The following is a 22,659-nucleotide window of genomic DNA, read 5'->3' as shown; positions in this document are numbered from 1 at the left end:
TAATTTGTCTGCGTAATGGCAAACCGCTTCTGCACCTTATGGAAAGCACTGATGGGATGTGCCTGGCAACTCTGGGTGTGTATGTGTGTACACTGGCAGCAAAGCTGAAGCCATAGTAGAGGCCTTGCTTATCTATGGCTCACTTTGCAACCTTGTCTTTGGCCTGCAAGGAGATGCCATCCATTGGATAAAAGGATTAAGTGAATAAATGCACTTGGTAATTTATCTAGATGCCTTTTAAGCGCATATATATATATATATATATATATATAATTTTTATTTAAAGGTACATTTTAATCTAAGGTGGACAATTACACCATTTGTATATTTTTCCCCCAAAATGAAAGATTTCTGGTTATTTGTTAGATTACATTTTTTTTATTGTTAATTACATGACATGAGGAAAAATTGTATATTTTCTATCAACATGTCTGCATTTGTGACATCTACTGTATGTGAAACGGTATATGCTTATAGTTTACTGTGTGTGTGTATATATGTAATTGTGTGTTTAAATTAGTTGCTAAATACATTTACACACGTTTGAGTGTGTCACTGCACATTCAGGGGCAACTCTTAATCCTGTGGATAAACATGCAAATCTTAATAAAAATATTGTTTTGTAATCCTGTGGTACTACAGTGTTGTAATATTTCCAATATTACACCATAGACTGTTTTTCAAGTTTCAATACAGTGACACAGATTAACAGAGGTCAGCAATGTCCTATAATTTATGACCACGTGTGTGAAACATTTACGCAGTTGTTTGGTTCAGCTGTTGCACAAGCTAGTGGCTGTAGTAATAACTCAAATGTAATTGAAAGTACTGTAATTCAAAAGTGTGATGTTTGAACTCACAATAAAGCAATTCAAGTAAAATCAAAGTTTATTTCAAAGTTTATTGATCGCAGATTTAAAGATGTTATCGCAGGTGCAGCGAAATGCTTATGTTTGTAGCTCCAACAGTGCAGTAATACCTAGCAATACAAAACAATCCAAACATAATCCCAAAAGTTAAAAGAAAGAAATTAAGAAATATCAGAATGAGCAATGTCAATTCGTAATATTGAGCTGCACTCCCCTTTGCCCTCAAAAGCCTCAATTCGGTGGGGCATGGACTCTACAAGGTGTCAAAAGCGTTCAACAGAGATGCTGGCCCATGTTGAGTTGGCTGGATGTCCTTTGGGTGGTGGACCATTCTTGATACACATGGGAAACTGTTGAGCGAGAAAACCCCAACAGCGTTGCAGACACACTCAAACCGATGCGCCTGGCACCTACTACCATACCCCATTAAAAGGCACTTAAATATTTTGTCTTGCCCATTCACTCTGAATGGCACACATAAAAATAATTATTTAACCTGTCTCCTCCCCTTCATATACACTGATTTGAATTGGATTTAACAGCTGACATCAATAAGGGATCATAGCTTTCACTTGGATTCACTTGGTCAGTTTATGTCATGGAAAGAGCAGATGTTTCTATTGTTTTGTACACTCAGTGTACATATAAATTGGGTTAAACAGTATGTAAACATTAAGTGACCAATGTTCAATGACTCTATACCTGGTGGTAGACTGCTAGTGACAGTGTATGAGGTTCAGGGCAGGGTACTGGGCAGGAATGTAGAAGTTATGTGAACAATGTAAAAACAACATAAAGCTCAGATTTTCCTTCTCTTTAGGTCAGTGCAAGAATACTTTTTGCCATGCATTAGCTGCAGACAGAGCCTTTTAGATCATAGCTAGTGAGCTATCTAAATAAAGAAGCATTATTCACCTTTCAGACTTTGTCGAGCTGTAAAAGCAACGCTAGCTAGGTTATTTAACGTTAATATATGTGCATGCTAGCTGCTTTTTTGCATTTGGCAGTGAGTTTACAGTAGCCAGTTTAGATATTTTTTACATGGAACACCAGGACCATGCTTGATTTACAATGCATCATGAAAGCTATCTTTATTCAGTTGGACTATGTGAGCCTGGATATTGGGAAATACCTAGTCAATTGCACAACTGAATACATTCCTCTGAAATGTGTCTTCCGCATTTAACCCAACCCCTCTAAATCAGAGAGGTGCGGGAAGCTGCCTGCCTTAATCGACATCCACGTCATCGGGACCAGTTGTTGTTGGTGATTAACTGCCTAGCTAAATGGCAGATTTTTTCACCTTGCCAGCTCAGGGATTCAAACCAGCGACCTTTCAGTTACTGGACCAACGCTCTTAACTGCTATGCTACCTGCCCCCCTAATGATTACTATGATACTGTATGATAAGCCTTTGTCTGTAGAAATGATTGTCTTGAAGATGAACACATGGTGGCAGTAGAGCACTTCTCAAAACTAAAAAAACTAAATTTCTTCATTCAGAAATAAGTTGTTGAAAGTATTATTAGAGAAAGGTCTATTTTTTCATGACGCAGATATCAACAGAGTTCAATATACTTATATGTGCATCATTCGTGAAATTAAATGTACTTTACTTGATCAGCCTGTATAATAATTAAAAGACAAAAGTGTATTATCCCCTTATAATATTTTAATGATTATCCCCTTTCCTTTTAGCCTCATCCTGATCTCGCGAGCTTACATTCTGTTTCGCTACACAACATCAGGATGGTTCGTACAAGGCTTCTTTGCCTTTGTAATCTTGTAGAATGTTGAAAGGACACTTCTGACTGATTGTTCGACAGTGACCCCTGTCGGACAATTTACCCTGGGGTGTAATCGTTAGTACAATCAGTTGCCCCAAAAAACTAAAACGAGAGTTTCTATTGGACAAATTCAGATAGGTCCCTCCTCGTTTCTTCCGTTTGCTTCCGGACCCATGGGACGTCCCCACCACTTCAAATTTAAACTTCGGGGGGGACGTCCCAAGGATCCCAGATAGCGCGGACCAAAGATAGAGGGCGCTCGATAACAAAGCCCCCTGCCGTCGCCTACACAGAAATACGCATTTTCCAACCAGAGGCATTTTGATATATATATATATATTAATGATTAAATATAGAGATAAAGGTCTGTTTCAGGTAGCAAGCATAATAGCAGGCTAGCTAACTGCTGGCTAATTGCTGATGAGTGTGTTAACAAGCAAGCTTGCTAACGTTAGCTGCGGACAGAGCCTTTTATATCATAGCTAGTTAGCTAGCTAAATAAAGAAGCCTTATCCACCTTTCGGACTTTGTCGAGTGTAAAAGCAACGCTAGCTAAGTTATTTAACGTTAATACGTTTGCATGCTAGCTTCTTCTTTTTTTTTGCATTTGGTAGCGAGTTTACTAACCCAGCTAGCTAGAATGCTAGCAGGAACAGTAGCCAGTTGACTAGATAGGTTTGAGATTTCGTTTTACATGGAACAACGGGACCTTGTTGATTTACAATGCAAATCTGATGTCACGAGCAACAGAACAGACTAGTTAGGTCCATAGAATGACGTCAAAGCCCAGACTTTCAAATGGACCTAACTTTAGAAGGCTAACAGCAAGGGAATGTTTTTTTTTCATGTCTAAGCCTGGTCCAATATCCCACGTCAATATCTGGGTGCCTTCTCTCCCTATGGGTCCATGCTTATGAATGAAGATCGAACTGCGAGGAACACAAAGCCTGTCCTCTTGTCGGTGTTAAGGAGATGTCATTGACAGCAGCATGCTTTTTGCTGGCAGGAGCAGCACCGATGCCCCCATGTCTAGCGCTATTTCCATCGGTTCATCTTTTCGTTTATTGCCCGCCATCTGCATGGGAGTCGCCGCAGCAGTACTTTTTCAGTTTGGATATGGGGGCCTCACCGTAACGTCATTTTTTCTGAACATTTTTATTTATATATCCTTCGCCTTGCTGTGTTTCTTGTTGGGAAGCTTTGGTCTCCTCGTGAAGAAGGGTCCTCCTAAAATCAGCAGATTTGAAACTTCAAAGAGACAGTCTGCATACCTGTTGGACTTGTTTAACAAATTAATGGTAAGTATCCTGAATAGGTTTTAATTCATGTTCATGTCATAAACCAATTGTCCTCCATATCGTCCTTGTTATGAACACTGAGTACTGAGTTTTTGGTCAGAGATATTTATGATGAAGGCAGTAGACAGCTAGGCATTCATTGTGCTCTTCAGTCCTGCATGATGACACATGATAATGTTGTGTTGTAGGCTATAGCTTCAACAGTCAGCCAGACCTTTGAAGCATAGGCAGTGTTTTGTCTTGATTTGGTCTCTCCTGCAGAATACGGTGGGCATTAGCCTAGGCTATATGTTTTGAAACCTTGTTGCTCAATACTGCCTCTGTCTTTTCCCTGTCTAAGTCTGGGTTGGACATCTCATCACTGCCCATTCAGTTAACTATTTAGTTATCTAGGAATTTCTGTTTGAAATTGTTCGATTGTATCCTTCGACTGGGACTCCATTCTTTGTACTTAAGATCGATTTAGAAATAGTTTTGTGTTATGTTTGCAGATACGATTCACTGTGCCCCTTTTGGAGTCTGCACAGACGAGAAGAGTGGTGGTATCACACAATGTGGACAAGGCCCTTAAAGAAGGTGAGTGATTGGTGGTTAAAAAAACAAAATATAATCTGCTGAACCATCAGCATGAACTGTGTGGATTCAGCAGATGCAGTCCCAGAATACCTCAGGAACAGCTTGTGAAGACAGCAGCTGACTTTCACTTCCTGGTGGAAGAAATATGGGCTTCTTTCTCAATTAATCTTTCTTCGATTCCTTGCATCTTCTCTCCTCGCCTCTTTCTCACAAAGGATTGGTGAAGAAACCCTGAAGGGAGAGACCTTGAAATGGCTCAAAGTCTAATTAACAGAGACATGCAGTGCCCTTTCCCTCCTTCCAGCCTGTGACAGAGAATGTGATGTTGTGAAACACATCAAAATACACTGCTCAAAAAAATAAAGAGAACACTAAAATAACACATCCTAGATCTGAATGAATGAAATAATCTTATTAAATACTTTTATCTTTACATAGTTGAATGTGCTGACGACAAAATCACACAAAAATTATCAATGGAAATCTAATTTATCAACCCATGGAGGTCTGGATTTGGAGTCACCCTCAAAATTAAAGTGGAAAACCACACTACAGGCTGATCCAACTTTGATGTAATGTCCTTAAAACAAGTCAAAATGAGGCTCAGTAGTGTGTGTGGCCTCCACGTGCCTGTATGACCTCCCTACAACGCCTGGGCATGCTCCTGATGAGGTGGCGGATGGTCTCCTGAGGGATCTCCTCCCAGACCTGGACTAAAGCATCCGCCAACTCCTGGACAGTCTGTGGTGCAACGTGGCATTGGTGGATGGAGCGAGACATGATGTCCCAGATGTGCTCAATTGGATTCAGGTCTGGGGAACGGGCCGGCCAGTCCATAGCATCAATGCCTTCCTCTTGCAGGAACTGCTGACACACTCCAGCCACATGAGGTCTAGCATTGTCTTGCATTAGGAGGAACCCAGGGCCAACCGCACCCGCATATGGTCTCACAAGGGGTCTAAGGATCTCATCTCGGTACCTAATGGCAGTCAGGCTACCTCTGGCGAGCACATGGAGGGCTGTGCGGCCCCCCAAAGAAATGCCACACCATGACTGACCCACCGCCAAACCGGTCATGCTGGAGGATGTTGCAGGCAGCAGAACGTTCTCCACGGCGTCTCCAGACTCTGTCACGTCTGTCACATGTGCTCAGTGTGAACCTGCTTTCATCTGTGAAGAGCACAGGGCGCCAGTGGCGAATTTGCCAATCTTGGTGTTCTCTGGCAAATGCCAAACGTCCTGCACGGTGTTGGGCTGTAAGCACAACCCCCACCTGTGGACGTCGGGCCCTCATACCACCCTCATGGAGTCTGTTTCTGACCGTTTGAGCAGACACATGCACATTTGTGGCCTGCTGGAGGTCCTTTTGCAGGGCTCTGGCAGTGCTCCTCCTTGCACAAAAGCAGAGGTAGCAGTCCTGCTGCTGGATTGTTGCCCTCCTATGGCCTCCTCCACGTCTCCTGATGTACTGGCCTGTCTCCTGGTAGCGCCACCATGCTCTGGACACTACGCTGACAGACACAGCAAACCTTCTTGCCACAGCTCGCATTGATGTGCCATCCTGGATGAGCTGCACTACCTGAGCCACTAGAGTGAAAGCACCACCAGCATTCAAAAGTGACCAAAACATCAGCCAGGAAGCATAGGAACTGAGTGGTCTGTGGTCACCACCTGCAAAACCAGTCCTTCATTGGGGGTGTCTTGCTAATTGCCTATAATGTCCACCTGTTGTCTATTCCATTTGCACAATTGCATGTGACATTTATTGTCAATCAGTGTTGCTTCCTAAGTGGACAGTTTGATTTCACAGAAGTGTGATTGACTTGGAGTTACATTGTGTTGTTTAAGTGTTCCCTTTATTTTTTTGAGCAGTGTATATGAACCATGCTCATTTGAGCCAAAGATTGGGAGAGGAGATCGATAGGGGCGAGAGAAAACAATTGTGTGATTCAATCTTCTGTCACAACAACATCTTGCGCGGTCATGGCAGTGGATGATGGAGGTGGGGAATGCTGATGGAATGAATGATACGCAGAAAGAAAGAGAAAGCCTTGGTGATTCATGCTGTTTCTATACATGAGTTTTCTTTATCTCCTGACCATAGATGATATTGTAATTCACTACACCTACACGTTCAGTACACATTGTGTGGTCATCTGCATCAACAAAGAAGGGTGACTAAGATGATCCAGTATTTAGATACTCCTCTGGTCTGTAGATTGCAAATCCTTCATTGTTTACAGAGTATCGGCTATATTGTGTTTCTACTGCAGTACTCTGGTGAAGCAGGCTTATATTTCTGACAGATGTAGCCTGTGTGTGTGTTGGTTTGGGTGTAATTCCATTACACCACAGACCTCTAGCTGCTTCTCTCATAGTCCTCATGTGTTGTTGCTCAACATCAGGTACTGTGTAATCTCGGAAACCCAGAACTAAAATGTCACGTAATTGCGTCAGATGCTACGGTAACAGTGAAGTTTCGTGCACCTGTTCATGAGAGATTAGGTACTGTCACTATACAGCTGTGGAAAAAATTAAGAGACCACTGCACATTTTTCTTAAATCAGCATCTCTACATGTGTGACTTCCATTCCAGTGTCTATTGAATTCCAACACAGGCACACCTCATTCTACTGAATTAGGTGATCACATGAACCAAATCTTATTTAACGAGGAAAAGTATAAAAACCACTGCTGTGGTCATCACTATCCGCTTGCATTAGGACCAGCTGGATGGCAAAAACGGTGCTAATAGTACCGTTAAAAGTAATATTAATCAAAAAATCACTATTGACCATGCCAAAAGAGTTGAAAAGGAAAGTTTTGAGTGAGGAAAAGAAGGGTCCAATTATGGCTTTACTGGCAGAGTGATACAGTGAGCGTCAGGTTACTTCCATCCTTAAAATTTCAAAGACGGCAGTTCATAAGAGCAAGGTCAAGCAGCAGACATTGGGGACAACAAAGCTACAGACCGGCAGAGGGCGAAAATGACTCTCTACTGACTGGGATGACCACCAACTCATTCGAATGTCACTCAACAACCGTAGGATGACATCGAGTGACCTACAAAAATAATGGCAAATGGCAGCTGGGATGAAGTGCACGGTGAGGATGGTTCAAAACAGGCTCTTAGGGGCAGGGCTGAAGTCGTGCAAAGCTAGAAAAAAGCCCTTCATCAATGAGAAGCAAAGAATAGCCAGGCTGATGTTTGCAAAAGACCATAAGGATTGGACCGTAGAGGACTGGAGTAAGGTCATCTTCTCTGATGAGTCCAATTTCCAGCTTTGCCCAACACCTGGTCGTCTAATGGTTAGACTGAGACCTGGAGAGGCCTACAAGCCACAGTGTCTCGCACCCACTGTGAAATTTGGTGGAGGATCAGTGATTATCTGGGGGTGCTTCAGCATGAATCAAGCCACGTACAAGGTTGTCCTGGAAGAAAACTTGCTTCCTTTTGCTCTGACATTGTTCCCCAACTCTGAGGATTGGTTTTTCCAGCAGGACAATGCGCCATGCCACACAGCCAGGTCAATCAAGGTGTGGATGGAGGACCACCAGATCAAGACCCTGTCATGGCCAGCCCAATCTCCAGACCTGAACCCCATTTGAAAACTTCTGGAATGTGATCAAGAGGAAGATGGATGGTCACAAGCCATCAAACAAAGCCGAGCTGCTTGAAATTTTGTGCCAGGAGTGGCATAAAGTCACCCAACATCAATGTGAAAGACTGGTGGAGAGCATACCAAGACGCATGAAAGCTATGATTGAAAATCAGGGTTATTCCATGAAATATTGATTTCTGAACTCTTTCTAAGTTAAAACATTACTATTGTGTTGTTTAAAAATGAACATGAACTTATTTTCTTTTCATTATTCGAGGTCTGACAACACTGCATCTTTTATGTTATTTTGACCAGTTGTCATTTTCTGCAAATAAATGCTCTAAATGACAATATTGTTATTTGGAATTTGGGAGAAATGTTGTCAGTAGTTTATAGAATAAAACAACATTTTTATTTTTACCCAAACACATACCTATAAATAGTAAAACCAGAGAAACTGATAATTTTGCAGTGGTCTCTTAATTTTTTCCTCAGCTGTATGTTGCAGTTCCCTGTCAATACTAGCCTAACATGTATTTGTCTGACAATGTTGTCTTTTTAAATGGTGCAAGAGTTCACTAAAGCACAACCTCTCTCCTTCCAGTTCTGAAGGTGTACATTGCCTTCAGAAAGTATTCACAACCCTTGACTTTTTCCAAATGTAGTTGTTTTACGGCCTGAATTTAAAATTGATTACATTTAGATTGTGTCACTGGCCTACACACACTACCCCATAATGTCAAAGTATAATTATGTATTTTTTAAAATTTGTACAAACTAAAAATGAAATGTCTAAATGTCGATAAGTATTCAACCCCTTTTCATATGGCAAGCCTAAATAAGTTCAGGAGTGAAAATGTCACATAATAAGTTGCATCGATTCACTGTGTGCAATAATAGTGTTTGACATGATTTTTGAATAGCTACCCCATCTCTTTACCCCACATATACAATTACCTGTAAGTTCCACAGATTCAACCACAAAGACCAGAGAGGTTTTCCAATGCTTCGCAAAGAAGGGCACCCATTGGTAGATGGGTAAAAATAAATACTGCAAAAAATGTGGCTAAGCAATTACATTTTGGTACTGAATACAACATTTTTTGTTTGTGGCAAATACAACACATTTCTGAGTACCACTCCATATTTTCAAGCATAGTGATGGCTGCGTCAACGGTTATGCTTGTAATCGTTAAGGACTGGGGAGTCTTTCAGGATAAAAAAAGAAACGGAATGGAGCTAAGCACAGGCAAAATCCTATAGGAAAACCTGGTTGAGTCTGCTTTCCACCAGACACTGGGAGATGAATTCACCTTTCAGCAGGACAATAACCTAAAATACAAGGCCAAATCTACAATCTTACCAAGAAGACAGTGAATGTTTCTGAGTGGCCAAGTTACAGTTTTGACTTAATTCTATTTGAAAATATATGGCAAGACCTGAAAATGGTTGTCTAGCAATGATCAACAACCAATTTGACAGAGCTTGAAGAATTTAGAAGAGCATTGGAAAACCTCTGGTCTTTGTGGTTGAATCTGTGGAACTTACAGGTAATTGTATATGTGGGGTAAAGAGATGGGGTAGCTATTCAAATGTTGCACAATCCAGGTATGGAAAGCTCTTAGAGACTTACTAAGAAAGACTCACAGCTGTAATCGCTGCCAAAGGTGCTTCAACAAAGTATTGACTCAGGGGTGTGAGTACTTATGTAAATTAGATATTTCTGTATTTCATTTTCAATTAATAAGCACATTTTGTCATGGGGTATTGTGTGTGTGTGTGTAGATGGGTGAGGAGAAATTCATTTTAATCAATTTTGAATTCAGGGGAACACTTGGGGAGTTTGTGACCCTACCTTCCCACCTCATTCGGCCTGTGTTGGAGAAGATTACTGAATCTGGTGAAGCAGTGTGATGGAGGTTCTCACATGATTGAAGGGAAAGAAAGGCCCAGTGTTGAGGGAATTGAGGTGGGAGAGGGAGGCTGTGTTCCAAATGGCATCCTATTCCCTACATGTACAGTACCAGTCAAAAGTTTGGACTCCCCTACTCATTCCAGGGTTTTTCTTTATTTTTACAATTTTCTACATTGTAGAATAATAGTGAAGACATCAAAACGATGAAATAACACATATGGAATCATGTAGTAACCAAAAAAGTGTTAAACAAATCAAAATATATTTTAGATTCTTCAGACTAGCCACCCTTTGCCTTGATGACAGCTTTGCACACTCTTGGCATTCTCTCAACAAGCTTTGCCTGGAATGCTTTTCCAACAGTCTTGGAGTTCCCACATGCTGAGCACTTGTTGGCTGCTTTTCCTTCACTCTGCGGTCCAACTCATCACAAAACATCTCAATTGGGTTGAGGTCGGGTGATTTGTGTAGGCCAGGTCATCTGGGTCATTGTCCTGTTGAAAAACAAATGATAGTCCCACTAAGCGCAAACCAGATGGCATATCGCTGCAGAATGCTGTGATAGCCATGCTGGTTAAGTGTGCTTTGAATTCGAAATAAATCACTGACAGTGTCACCAGCTAAGCACCCCCACACATCACACCTCCTCCTCCATGCTTCACAGTGGGAACCACACATTCGGAGATCATCCGTTCACCTACTCTGCGTCTCATAAAGACACGGCGGATGGAACCAAAAATCTCAAATTTGGACTCCAGACCAAAGGACAAATTTCCACCAGTCTAATGTCCATTACTCATGATTCTTGGCCCAAGCAGGTCTCTTCTTATTATTGGTGTCCTTTGGTAGTGGTTTTTGCAGCAATTCAACCATGAAGTCCTGATTCACACAGTCCCCTCTGAACAGTTGATGTTGATGTCTGTTACTTGAACTCTGTGAAGCATTTATTTGGGCTGCAATTTCTGAGGTGCATTTAACTCTAATGAACTTATCGTCTGCAGCAGAGGTAACTCTGGGTCTTTCATTCCTGTGGCGGTCCTCATGAGCGCCAGTTTCATCAGAGCGGTAGATGGTTTTTGCGACTGCAATTTTCCGGATTGACTGACCTTCATGTCTTAAAGTAATGATTGACTGTCGTTTCTTTTTGCTTATTTGAGCTGTTCTTGCCATAATATGGACTTGGTCTTTTACCAAATAGGACTATCTTCTGTATACCTTGTCACAACACAACTGATTGGCTCAAACACATTTAGAAGGAAAGAAATTTCACAAATTCACTTTTAACAAGGCACACCTGTTAATTGAAATGCATTCCAGGTGACTACCTCATGAAGCTGGTTGAGAGAATGCCAAGAGTGTGCAAAGCTGTCAAGGCAAAGGGTGGCTATTTTAAGAATCTCAAATACATTTTGATTTGTTTAACAGTTTTATGGTTACTACATGATTCCATATGTGTTATTTCATAGTTTTGATGTCTTCACTATTATTCTACAATTTAAACATAAAAAATAAAATAAAGAATAACCCTTGAATGAGTAGGTATGTCCAATCTTTTGACTGGTAGTGTATATATACTTATTTAGTATTCAGACCCTTTGCTATGAGACTTGAAATTGAGCTCAGGTGCATCCGTTGATCATCCTTGAGATTTTTCTACAACTTGATTGGAGTCCACCTGTGGTAAATTCAATCGATTGGACATGATTTGGAAAGGCACACACCTGTCTATATAAGGTCCCACAGTTGACAGTGCATGTCAGAGCTAAAACCAAGCCATGATGTCGAAGGGGTTGTCTGTAGAGCTCCGAGACAGGATTTTGTCGAGGCACAGATCTGGGATAGTGTACATGGAAGAAGTTTGGAACTACCAAGACTTCCTAGAGCTGGCCGCCCGGCCAAACTGAGCAATCGTGGGAGAAGGGCCTTGGTCAGGGAGGTGACCAAGAACCCGATGGTCACTCTGAAAGAACTCCAGAGTTCCTCTATGGAGATGGGACAACCTTCCAGAAGGACAACCATCTCTGCAGCACTCCACCAATCAGGCCTTTATGGTAGAGTGGCCAGATGAAAGCCACTCATCAGTAAATGGCACATGACAGCCCGCTTGGAGTTTGCCAAAAAGCATCTAAAGGTCTTTGGTTTGCAGTGCTCCATGTGAGCAATGAGCATGTGTCTGGTTTCTCTGTCCTGATAATGTTGAGGGAGTGCGCGTGCCTGAGCGTGCATAGTCCTGTCCTGCTGCGCGGAAATGTAGGAAAGTATTTTTTTAACATCCATGGCGAATGATAATATATTAAAACTATATTTCCTTAAAGTAAATTTATTGAAAAATCTTTCCAACAATCTCCCCATCGATAATCACCAATCCTTGGTGTGAAAGAGCAATGGAAGTTATAGGCCTACTGCTGCATTGGCCTATAGGCTATGAGTTCCATGTGTATCAATGTGTCGTTATGGCAGAGACTGGTGATCTGGCATTAGTTGACTTTCAGCTTTGAGATTTTTTTCATTTTAATTCAGATTTTTATGATTAACCACATGACAATGATTTTGACGAACAAAAACGTTATTATTGAAATGAAACTCTTCCACAAATGCGCGTGTGCATATCATAACTGGCATGCAGAACGGTATAAATAATAGGATAAATTGTAAGCTTACCCAAACTTTAAACTCACGTGGCTATGAAGTCTTTTATACAATTCAGGTTTCAAACAATTTAAGTATGTTTTCAAAATGCATACTTTCTCCAGCTCACATTGTAAAGTGGTGGGTGACTCGCTTGTTGCCTGCGCTTGAATTGTGAATGGGAGGCGCTGTTCAATTACCAGTTGAGAAATACAAATACAGTGGGGAAAAAAAGTATTTAGTCAGCCACCAATTGTGCAAGTTCTCCCACTTAAAAAGATGAGAGGCCTGTAATTTTCATCATAGGTACACGTCAACTATGACAGACAAAATAAAAAAAAATAATCCAGAAAATCACATTGTAGGATTTTTAATGAATTTATTTGCAAATTATGGTGGAAAATAAGTATTTGGTCAATAACAAAAGTTTCTCAATTCTTTGTTATATACCCTTTGTTGGCAATGACACAGGTCAAATGTTTTCTGTAAGTCTTCACAAGGTTTTCACACACTGTTGCTGGTATTTTGGCCCATTCCTCCATGCAGATCTCCTCTAGAGCAGTGATGTTTTGGGGCTGTCGCTGGGCAACACGGACTTTCAACTCCCTCCAAAGATTTTCTATGGGGTTGAGATCTGGAGACTGGCTAGGCCACTCCAGGACCTTGAAATGCTTCTTACGAAGCCACTCCTTCGTTGCCCGGGCGGTGTGTTTGGGATCATTGTCATGCTGAAAGACCCAGCCACGTTTCATCTTCAATGCCCTTGCTGATGGAAGGAGGTTTTCACTCAAAATCTCACGATACATGGCCCCATTCATTCTTTCCTTTACACGGATCAGTCGTCCTGGTCCCTTTGCAGAAAAACAGCCCCAAAGCATGATGTTTCCACCCCCATGCTTCACAGTAGGTATGGTGTTCTTTGGATGCAACTCAGCATTCTTTGTCCTCCAAACACGACGAGTTGAGTTTTTACCAAAAAGTTCTATTTTGGTTTCATCTGACCATATGACATTCTCCCAATCCTCTTCTGGATCATCCAAATGCACTCTAGCAAACTTCAGACGGGCCTGGACATGTACTGGCTTAAGCAGGGGGACACGTCTTGCACTGCAGGATTTGAGTCCCTGGCGGCGTAGTGTGTTACTGATGGTAGGCTTTGTTACTTTGGTCCCAGCTCTCTGCAGGTCATTCACTAGGTCCCCCCGTGTGGTTCTGGGATTTTTGCTCACCGTTATTGTGATCATTTTGACCCCACGGGGTGAGATCTTGCGTGGAGCCCCTGATCGAGGGAGATTATCAGTGGTCTTGTATGTCTTCCATTTCCTAATAATTGCTCCCACAGTTGATTTCTTCAAACCAAGCTGCTTACCTATTGCAGATTCAGTCTTCCCAGCCTGGTGCAGGTCTACAATTTAGTTTCTGGTGTCCTTTGACAGCTCTTTGGTCTTGGCCATAGTGGAGTTTGGAGTGTGACTGTTTGAGGTTGTGGACAGGTGTCTTTTATACTGATAACAAGTTCAAACAGGTGCCATTAATACAGGTAACGAGTGGAGGACAGAGGAGACTCTTAAAGAAGAAGTTACAGGTCTGTGAGAGCCAGAAATCTTGCTTGTTTGTAGGTGACCAAATACTTATTTTCCACCATAATTTGCAAATAAATTCATAAAAAATCCTACAATGTGATTTTCTGGAAATTTTTTCTCAATTTGTCTGTCATAGTTGACGTGTACCTATGATGAAAATTACAGGCCTCTCATCTTTTTAAGTGGGAGAACTTGCACAATTGGTGGCTGACTAAATACTTTTTTTCCCCACTGTAGTAGCTGTTTTTAATAGTGCACCAAAACCTTTTTTAACACGCCATTGCATTTAACATGCCATTGCATTTAGAATTCTTGCACAATGATTGGGCTTATAAAAGTATGTTTTACTCCAACAAAAGCAACCAGCTGAGGAGCTGCAGGATAAATCCAGCTCAAAATAGGCTCTGTATGCTGTGCGCGTGTGATAGTTGTGTTGGATAAATAAAATGCATGATGACTAACGAAAATACACACAGACCAATTTAATAAATATGTAAATTAACCTATAGACCGATAAGCACGATGGTCAAGGGTTTGATGGTATTTTCATAAATAAATAAAAATCATTATTTTGCAAAGGGATTTTTTTTCTCCTGGTCATTTTGGCCGGCAACTATTTTTTATTTGTCGTTTTTTTTTATCGTCCAAAAGCCGGCAATTACCAGCTAACAGAAACCCTGGTCTGTACTGTCTGTGTGGCTGCTGCATCATGCTAATGTCACAGAGAGTCCCACTTAAGAAGTAAAGCGCCCCAACCAGGATAATAAACTGTAGCTTAAGGGGCTAGGACCCAACTGGCCTAATCACGTTCATAAGACACTTCCGCAAAGCCTGGGGACGAGGTTACAACTTACTTAAGGAGTAATCAGAAAGGGCATAGGGTTGGTTTGGCTTAGGCGCCTTAAAGGCTATGGATAGGGTAAGACTAAGAGGTGGGCCTGAAGGTCCAACATGATCCAGTCTTAATGTAGCTAGGCATACACAATGAAATAAAATCAGGGAATGGGGTTAAGAATTCAGAGATATGTACAGTCGTGGTCAAAAGTTTTGAGAATTACACATACTAATTTTCACAAAGTCTGCCTCAGTTTTGATGATGGCAATTTGCAATATACTCCAGAATGTCATGAAGAGTGATCAGATGAATTGCAATTAATCGCAAAGACCCTCTTTGCCATGAAAATGAACTTAATCTCCAAAAAACTTTTCCACTGCATACCCCAACCAGAAGCCATGGATTACAGGCAACATCCGCACTGAGCTAAAGGGTAGCACAGCCGCGAGCTGCCCAGTGACACAAGCCTACCAGACGAGCTAAACCACTTCTATGCTCGCTTCGAGGCAAGCAACACTGAAGCATGCATGAGAGCACCAGCTGTTCCGGATGACTATGTGATCACGCTCTCCGTAGCCGATGTGAGTAAGACTTTTAAGCAGGTCAACATTCACAAGGCCACAGGGCCAGACGGATTACCAGGACATGTACTCCGTGCATGTGCTGACCAACTGGCAAGTGTCTTCACCGACATTTTTAACATGTCCCTGACTGAGTCTGTAATACCAACATGATTATATTATTATATTTTATATTATTATTATATATATTATGTTTCAAGCAGACCCCGTGCCCAAGGATACTAAGATAACCTGCCTAAATGACTACTGACCCGTAGCGCTGACGTCTGTAGCCATGAAGTGCTTTGAAAGGCTGGTCATGGCTCACATCAACACCATTATCCCAGAAACCCAACAGTGGTAGGCCTGATCACCGACAATGATGAGACAGCCTATAGGGAGGAGGTCAGAGACCTGGCCGTGTGGTGCCAGGAAAACAACCTCTCCCTCAACGTGACCAAGACAAAGGAGATGATTATGGACTACAGGAAAAAAAAGAGGATTGAGCACGCCCCCATTCTCATCGAAGGGGCTGTAGTGGAACAGGTTGAGAGCTTCAAGTTCCTTGGTGTCCATATCACCAACGAACTATCATTGTCCAAACACACCAAGACAGTCGTGAAGAGGGCACGACAAAGCCTATTCCCCCTCAGGAGACTGAAAAGATTTGGTATGGGTCCTCTGATCCTCAAAAAGTTATACAGCTGCACCATTGAGAGCATCCTGACTGGTTGCATCACGGTCTGGTATGGCAACTGCTCGGCCTCCGACCGCAAGGCACTACAGAGGGTAGTGCGTACGGCCCAGTACATCACTGGGGCCAAGCTTCCTGCCATCCAGGACCTCTATACCAGGCGGTGTCAGAGGAAGGCCCTCAAAATTGTCAAAGACTCCAGCCACCCTAGTCATAGACTGTTCTCTCTGCTACCTCATGGCAAGCGGTACCGGAGCGCCAAGTCTAGGTCCAAAAGGCTTCTAAACAGCTTCTACCCCCAATCCATAAGACTCCTGAACAGCTAATCATGGCTACCCGCACTACTTGCACTGCCCCCCCACCCCATCTTTTTACTCTGCTGCTACTCTGTTAATTATTTATGCATAGTCGCTTTAACTCTACCCACATGTACATATTACCTCAACTAGCCGGTACCCCCGCACATTGACTCTGTACCGGTACCCCCCTGTATATAGCCTCCCTACTGTTATTTTATTTTACTTCTGCTCTTTTTTTCTCAACACTTTTTTTGTTGTTTTATTTTACTTTTTTTTATAAAAAAATTTATGCATTGTTGGTTAAGGACTGTAAGTAAGCATTTCATGCTAATGTCTACACCTGTTGTAAATCTCTGAAGCTGGAGACACTTATCTCCCTCACTATCTTTAAGCATCAGTTGTCAGAGCAGCTTACCGATCACTGCACCTGTACACAGCCCATCTTTAATTAGCCCACCCAACTACCTCATCCCCATATTGTTATTTACATTATTTATTTTGCTCATTTGCACCCCAGTATCTCTATTTGCACATCATCTTCTGCACATCTATCACTCCAGTGTTAATACTAAATTATAATTGTAATTATTTTGCACTATGGCCTATTTATTGCCTTACCTCCATAACTTACTACATTTGCACACACTGTATATAGATTTTCTATTGTGTTATTGACTGTACGTTTTGTTTATTCCATATGTAACTCTGTGTTGTTGTTTTTACCGCACTGCTTTGCTTTATCTTGGCCAGGTCGCAGTTGTAAATTAGAACTTTTTCTCAACTGGCTTACCTGGTTAAATAAAGGTGAAATCAAAATAACAAATTCAGCGCATGTGGCAAATAACATTTGATTTGATTTGATCATGTCAGTGATTCTCTTAACACAGGTGAGAGTGTTGACGAGGACAAGGCTGGAGATCACTCTGTCATGCTGATTGAGTTAGAATAACAGACTGGATGCTTTAAAAGGAGGGTGGTGCTTGAAATCATTGTTCTTCCTCTGTTAACCATGGTTACCTGCAAGGAAACACGTGCCGTCATCATTGCTTTGCACGAAAAGGGCATCACAGGCAAGGATATTGATGCTAGTAAGATTGCACCTAAATCAACCATTTATCAGATCATCAAGAACTTCAAGGAGAGAGGTTCAACTGTTGTGAAGAAGGCGTCAGGGCACCCAAGAAAGTCCAGCAAGTGCCAGGACCGTCTCCTAAAGTTGATTCAGCTGCGGGATCGGGGCACCACCAGTGCAGAGCTTGCTCAGGAATGGCAGCAGGCAGGTGTGAGTGCATCTGCACGCACAGTGAGGCGAAGACTTTTGGAGGATGGCCTAGTGTCAAGAAGGGCAGCAAAGAAGCCACTTCTCTCCAGGAAAAACATCAGGGACAGAGGTGCTCCCAAGTGACGCAGCGGTCTAAGCCACTGCATCTCAGTGCTTAAGGCGTCACTACAGACCCCTTGTTTCGATTCCAGGTTGTATCACAACCGGCCGTGATTGGGAGTCCCATAGGGCAACGCACAATTGGCCCAGCGTCGTTCGGGTTTGGCCGGTGTAGGCCGTCATTGTAAATAAGAATTTGTTCTTAACTGAATTGCCTAGTTAAATAAAGGTTAAATAAAATAAAAAAATAAAATACATATTCTGCAAAAGGTATAGGGATTGGACTGCTGAGGACTGGGGTAAAGTCATTTTCTCTGATGAATCCCCTTTCCGATTGTTTGGGGCATCCAGAAAACACAAGGTGAGCGCTACCATCAGTCCTGTGTCATGCCAACAGTAAAGCATCCTGAGACCATTCATGTGTGGGGTTGCTTCTCAGCCAAGGGAGTGGGCTCACTCACAATTTTGCCTAAGAACACAGCCATGAATAAAGAATGGTACCAACACATCCTCCGAGAGCAACTTCTCCCAATCATCCAAGAACAGTTTGGTGATGACCAATGCCTTTTCCAGCATGATGGAGCAACTTGCCATAAGGCAAAAGTGATAACTAAGTGGCTCTGGGAACAAAACATTGACATTCTGGGTCCATGGCCAGGAAACTCCCCAGACCTTAATCCCATTTTGAACTTGTGGTCGATCCTCAAGAGGCGGGTGGACAAACAAAAACCCACAAATTCTGACAAACTTCAAGCAATGAAAAAAATGGGCTGCCATTGACAGCATGCCAGGGCGGATTGCAGAGGTCTTGAAAAAGAAGGGACAACACTGCAAATATTGACACTTTGCATAAACTTAATGTAATTGTCAATAAAAGCCTTTGACACTTATGGAATGCTTGTAATTATACTTCAGTATACCATAGTAACATCTGACAAAAATATTTCATAACACTGAAGCAGCGAACTTTGTGAAGACCAATACTTGAGTCATTCTCAAAACTTTTGACCACGACTGTAAATCCCATTTGCTAATTTCTACCCTATATCAGCAAAGGTTTCTATTGATGTGTTTGCTTAAATCTACCCTGTATTTTGCCAAAGCAATTTACCAACCACATCTTGTTCTCTGTCCTCCAGTGTTTGACTACAGCTACAGGGACTACATCCTGTCGTGGTATGTGCCACTGAGCCGTGACGAGGGACAGCTCTACCAGATGCTGTCAGAGGACTTCTGGGAGATGGCCAAGCAGCTGCGGGGCCGCCTGGCTGACATCGACATGGTCAATGTGGTCTGCAACGACACCGTCAAGAACCTCCATGTACACTTCTGTGACCTCAAGACCGCCAACACCAGGTAGAGGAGGACTGAGATCTGTTTGTGCGTTCTTGCCAACTCACTCAGGTTTGATGACTTTAGGAGTTAGGACAACACAAACAGATCTGGGAGCAGGCTAGAGAAGAGGGGATCAGGGGCCCTAACATGGGCCTCTCTGGTCTGGTGTGGAGGTAGATGTGGTCATCATCAATCAGCATTACCCAGCTTCCCGCTGGCCTCAGGAGAGGAGAGCAGCCTTGTTTATACATGGCAGAGCAAGGCTCAGGACAAGGTTCTTACTCATACTTATGCTACTGGACTGGAGAGGATGCTTCTTCACTGTCTGGCTGTTTTAGCCGTCTGATTAATGGCCAGTGTTTACAATGCTGTAAAGTCACTGTTCTCTCTGCCTGCACTGAGCCGTGCTGCTTCCCAGTTCCCCCCGCCATGTAAATCTAGCAGTGGAGCACTCCTTTGAAAGCAAGGACACAGCCAGGGAAATGTACTGTCTGAGCAGCTGAAGTCATAAAACCTCAATTGAGATGATGAATGTAGATGTATGTATGCCGGATTTCTAATGCAGGATTAAATGAAGTCACTCGCTGTGCGACTGTTAGTTCATTTAGCTCCCGTACTGCATAGTGTTACTTACAATACAGTGAAGCGACCAATTTAAAGATTGTATTCTATTCTATTAGCATTCCATCAGATATACGCTACCGTTCAAAAGTTTGGGGTCACTTAGAAATGTATTTTTTTTGGAAAGAAAATCAATTTTTTTGTCCATTTAAAAATAACATCAAATTAATCAGAAATACAGTGTAGACATTGTTAATGTTGTAAATGGCTGTTGTAGCTGGAAACGGCTGATTTTTTATGGAATATCTACATAGGCGTACAGAGGCCCATTATCAGCGACCATTAGTCCTGTGTTCCAATGGCACGTTGTGTTTGCTAATCCAAATTTATCATTTTAAAAGGCTAATTGATCATTAGAAAACCCTTTTGCAATTATGTTAGCACAGCTGAAAACTGTTGTGCTGATTTAAAGAAGCAATAAAACTGGCCGCCTTGAGAATAGTTGAGTATCTGGAGCATCAGCAATTGTGGGTTTGATTACAGGCTCAAAATGGCCAGAAACAAATAACTTTCTTCTGAAACTCGTCAGTCTATTCTTGTTCTGAGAAATGAAGGCTATGAAATGAAAAAAATATGTATTCACCCCCTTTGCTATGAAGCCCCTAAATAAGATTGGTGCAACCAATTGCCTTCAGAAGTCACATAATTAGTTAGATTGCACACAGGTGGATTTTATCTAAGTGTCACATGATCTCAGTATATATACACCTGTTCTGAAAGGTCCCAGAGTCTGCAACACCACTAAGCAAGGGGCACCATGAAGACCAAGGTGCTCTTCAAACAGGTCAGGGACAAATTGTGGAGAAGTACAGATCAGGGTTGGGTTATAAAGAAACACATCCGAAACTTTGAACATCCCACGGAGCACCATTAAATCCATTATTAAAAAATTTAAAGAATATGGCACCACAACATCTGCCAAGAGATGGCCGCCCACCAAAACTCACGTACCAGGCAAGGAGGGCATTAATCAGAGGCATCAAAGAGACCAAAGATAACCCTGAAGGAGCTGCAAAGCTCCACAGCGGAGATTGGAGTATCTGTCCATAGGACCACTTTAAGCTGTATCAAATCAAATCAAATCAAATTGTATTGGTCACATGCGCCGAATACAACAGGTGCAGACATTGCAGTGAAATGCTTACTTACAGCCCTTAACCAACAGTGCATTTATTTTAAACAAAAAAAGTAAGAATAAAACAACAACAACAAAAAAGTGTTGAGAAAAAAAGAGCAGAAGTAAAATAAAGTGACAGTAGGGAGGCTATATATACAGTAAAATAAAGTGACAGTAGGGAGGCTATATATACAGGGGGGTACCGTTGCAGAGTCAATGTGCGGGGCACCGGCTAGTTGAGGTAGTTGAGGTAATATGTACATGTGGGTAGAGTTAAAGTAACTATGCATAAATACTTAACAGAGTAGCAGCAGCGTAAAAAGGATGGGGTGGGGGGGCAGTGCAAATAGTCCGGGTAGCCATGATTAGCTGTTCAGGAGTCTTATGGCTTGGGGGTAGAAGCTGTTGAGAAGTCTTTTGGACCTAGACTTGGCACTCCGGTACCGCTTGCCGTGCGGTAGCAGAGAGAACAGTCTATGACTAGGGTGACATAGCGTTTCCCTGTACACTCCAGAGCTGGGCTTTACCGAAGAGTGGCCAGAAAAAAGCCATTGCTTAAAGAAAAAAATAAGCAAACACGTTTGGTGTTCGCCAAAAGGTATGTGGGAGACTCCCCAAACATATGGAAGAAGGTACTCTGGTCAGATGAGACTAAAATTGAGCTTTTTGGCCATCAAGGAAAACGCTATGTCTGGCACAAACCCAACACCTCTCATCACCCCAAGAACACCATCCCCACAGTGAAGCATGGTGGTGGCACCATCATGCTGTGGGGATGTTTTTCATCGGCAGGGACTGGGAAAGTGGTCAGAATTGAAGGAATGATGGATGTAGCTAAATTCTGGGAAATTCTTGAGGGAAACCTTTTTTGTCTTCCAGAGATTTGAGACTGGGACGGAGGTTCACCTTCCAGCAGGACAATGACCCTAAGCATACTGCTAATGCAACACTCGAGTGGTTTAAGGGGAAATGTTTTAATGTCTTGGAAATATCCTAGTCAAAGCCCAGACCTCTATCTAATTGAGAATCTTTGGTATGACTTAAAGATTACTGTACACTAGCGGAACCCATCCAACTTGAAGGAGCTGGAGCAGTTTTGCCTTTTAAGAATGGGCAGAAATCCCAGTGGCTAGATGTGCCAAGCTTATAGATACATACCCCAAGAGACTTGCAGCTGTAATTGCTGCAAAAGGTGGCTCTGCAAAGTATTGACTTTGGGGGGGTAAATAGTTATGCACGCTCAAGGTCTGTTTTCTTGTCTTATTTCTTGTTTGTTTCACAATAAAAAATATTTTGCATCTTCAAAGTGGTAGGCATGTTGTGTAAATCAAATGATACAATCCCCCCCAAAATCCATTTTAATTCCAGGTTGTAAGGCAACAAAATAGGAAAAATGCCAAGGGGGGGTGAATACTTTCGCAAGCCACTGTATGTAGATATTCCATAAAAAATCAGCTGTTTCCAGCTACAATAGCCATTTACAACATTAACAATGTCTACACTGTATTTCTGATCAATTTGATGTTATTTTAATGGACAATTTTTTTTATTTTCTTTCG

General features: G+C 42.2%; 1 protein-coding gene across 3 annotated transcripts in view; it reads left to right on the top strand.

Annotated features, from left to right (window-relative positions):
* The first annotated feature begins 2,869 nt into the window (after positions 1-2,869).
* The window catches only part of LOC121545040 (sorting nexin-25-like), an 83,518-nt gene continuing 63,728 nt past the window's right edge, over positions 2,870-22,659 (top strand). For all 3 annotated transcript variants that reach the window (XM_041855402.1, XM_041855393.1, XM_041855410.1), the window contains exons 1-3: positions 2,870-3,954; positions 4,446-4,530; positions 19,167-19,383. In XM_041855402.1, coding sequence (XP_041711336.1) covers positions 3,646-3,954; positions 4,446-4,530; positions 19,167-19,383 — 611 coding nt within the window. In that variant the 5' untranslated portion in view covers positions 2,870-3,645. The remainder of the gene's footprint in view (positions 3,955-4,445; positions 4,531-19,166; positions 19,384-22,659) is intronic.

The sequence above is a fragment of the Coregonus clupeaformis genome, chromosome 3, assembly GCF_020615455.1.
Source record: "Coregonus clupeaformis isolate EN_2021a chromosome 3, ASM2061545v1, whole genome shotgun sequence".
NCBI classification, from domain to species: Eukaryota; Metazoa; Chordata; class Actinopteri; order Salmoniformes; family Salmonidae; genus Coregonus; species Coregonus clupeaformis.
This window is presented reverse-complemented; position numbering and strand designations above follow the sequence as displayed.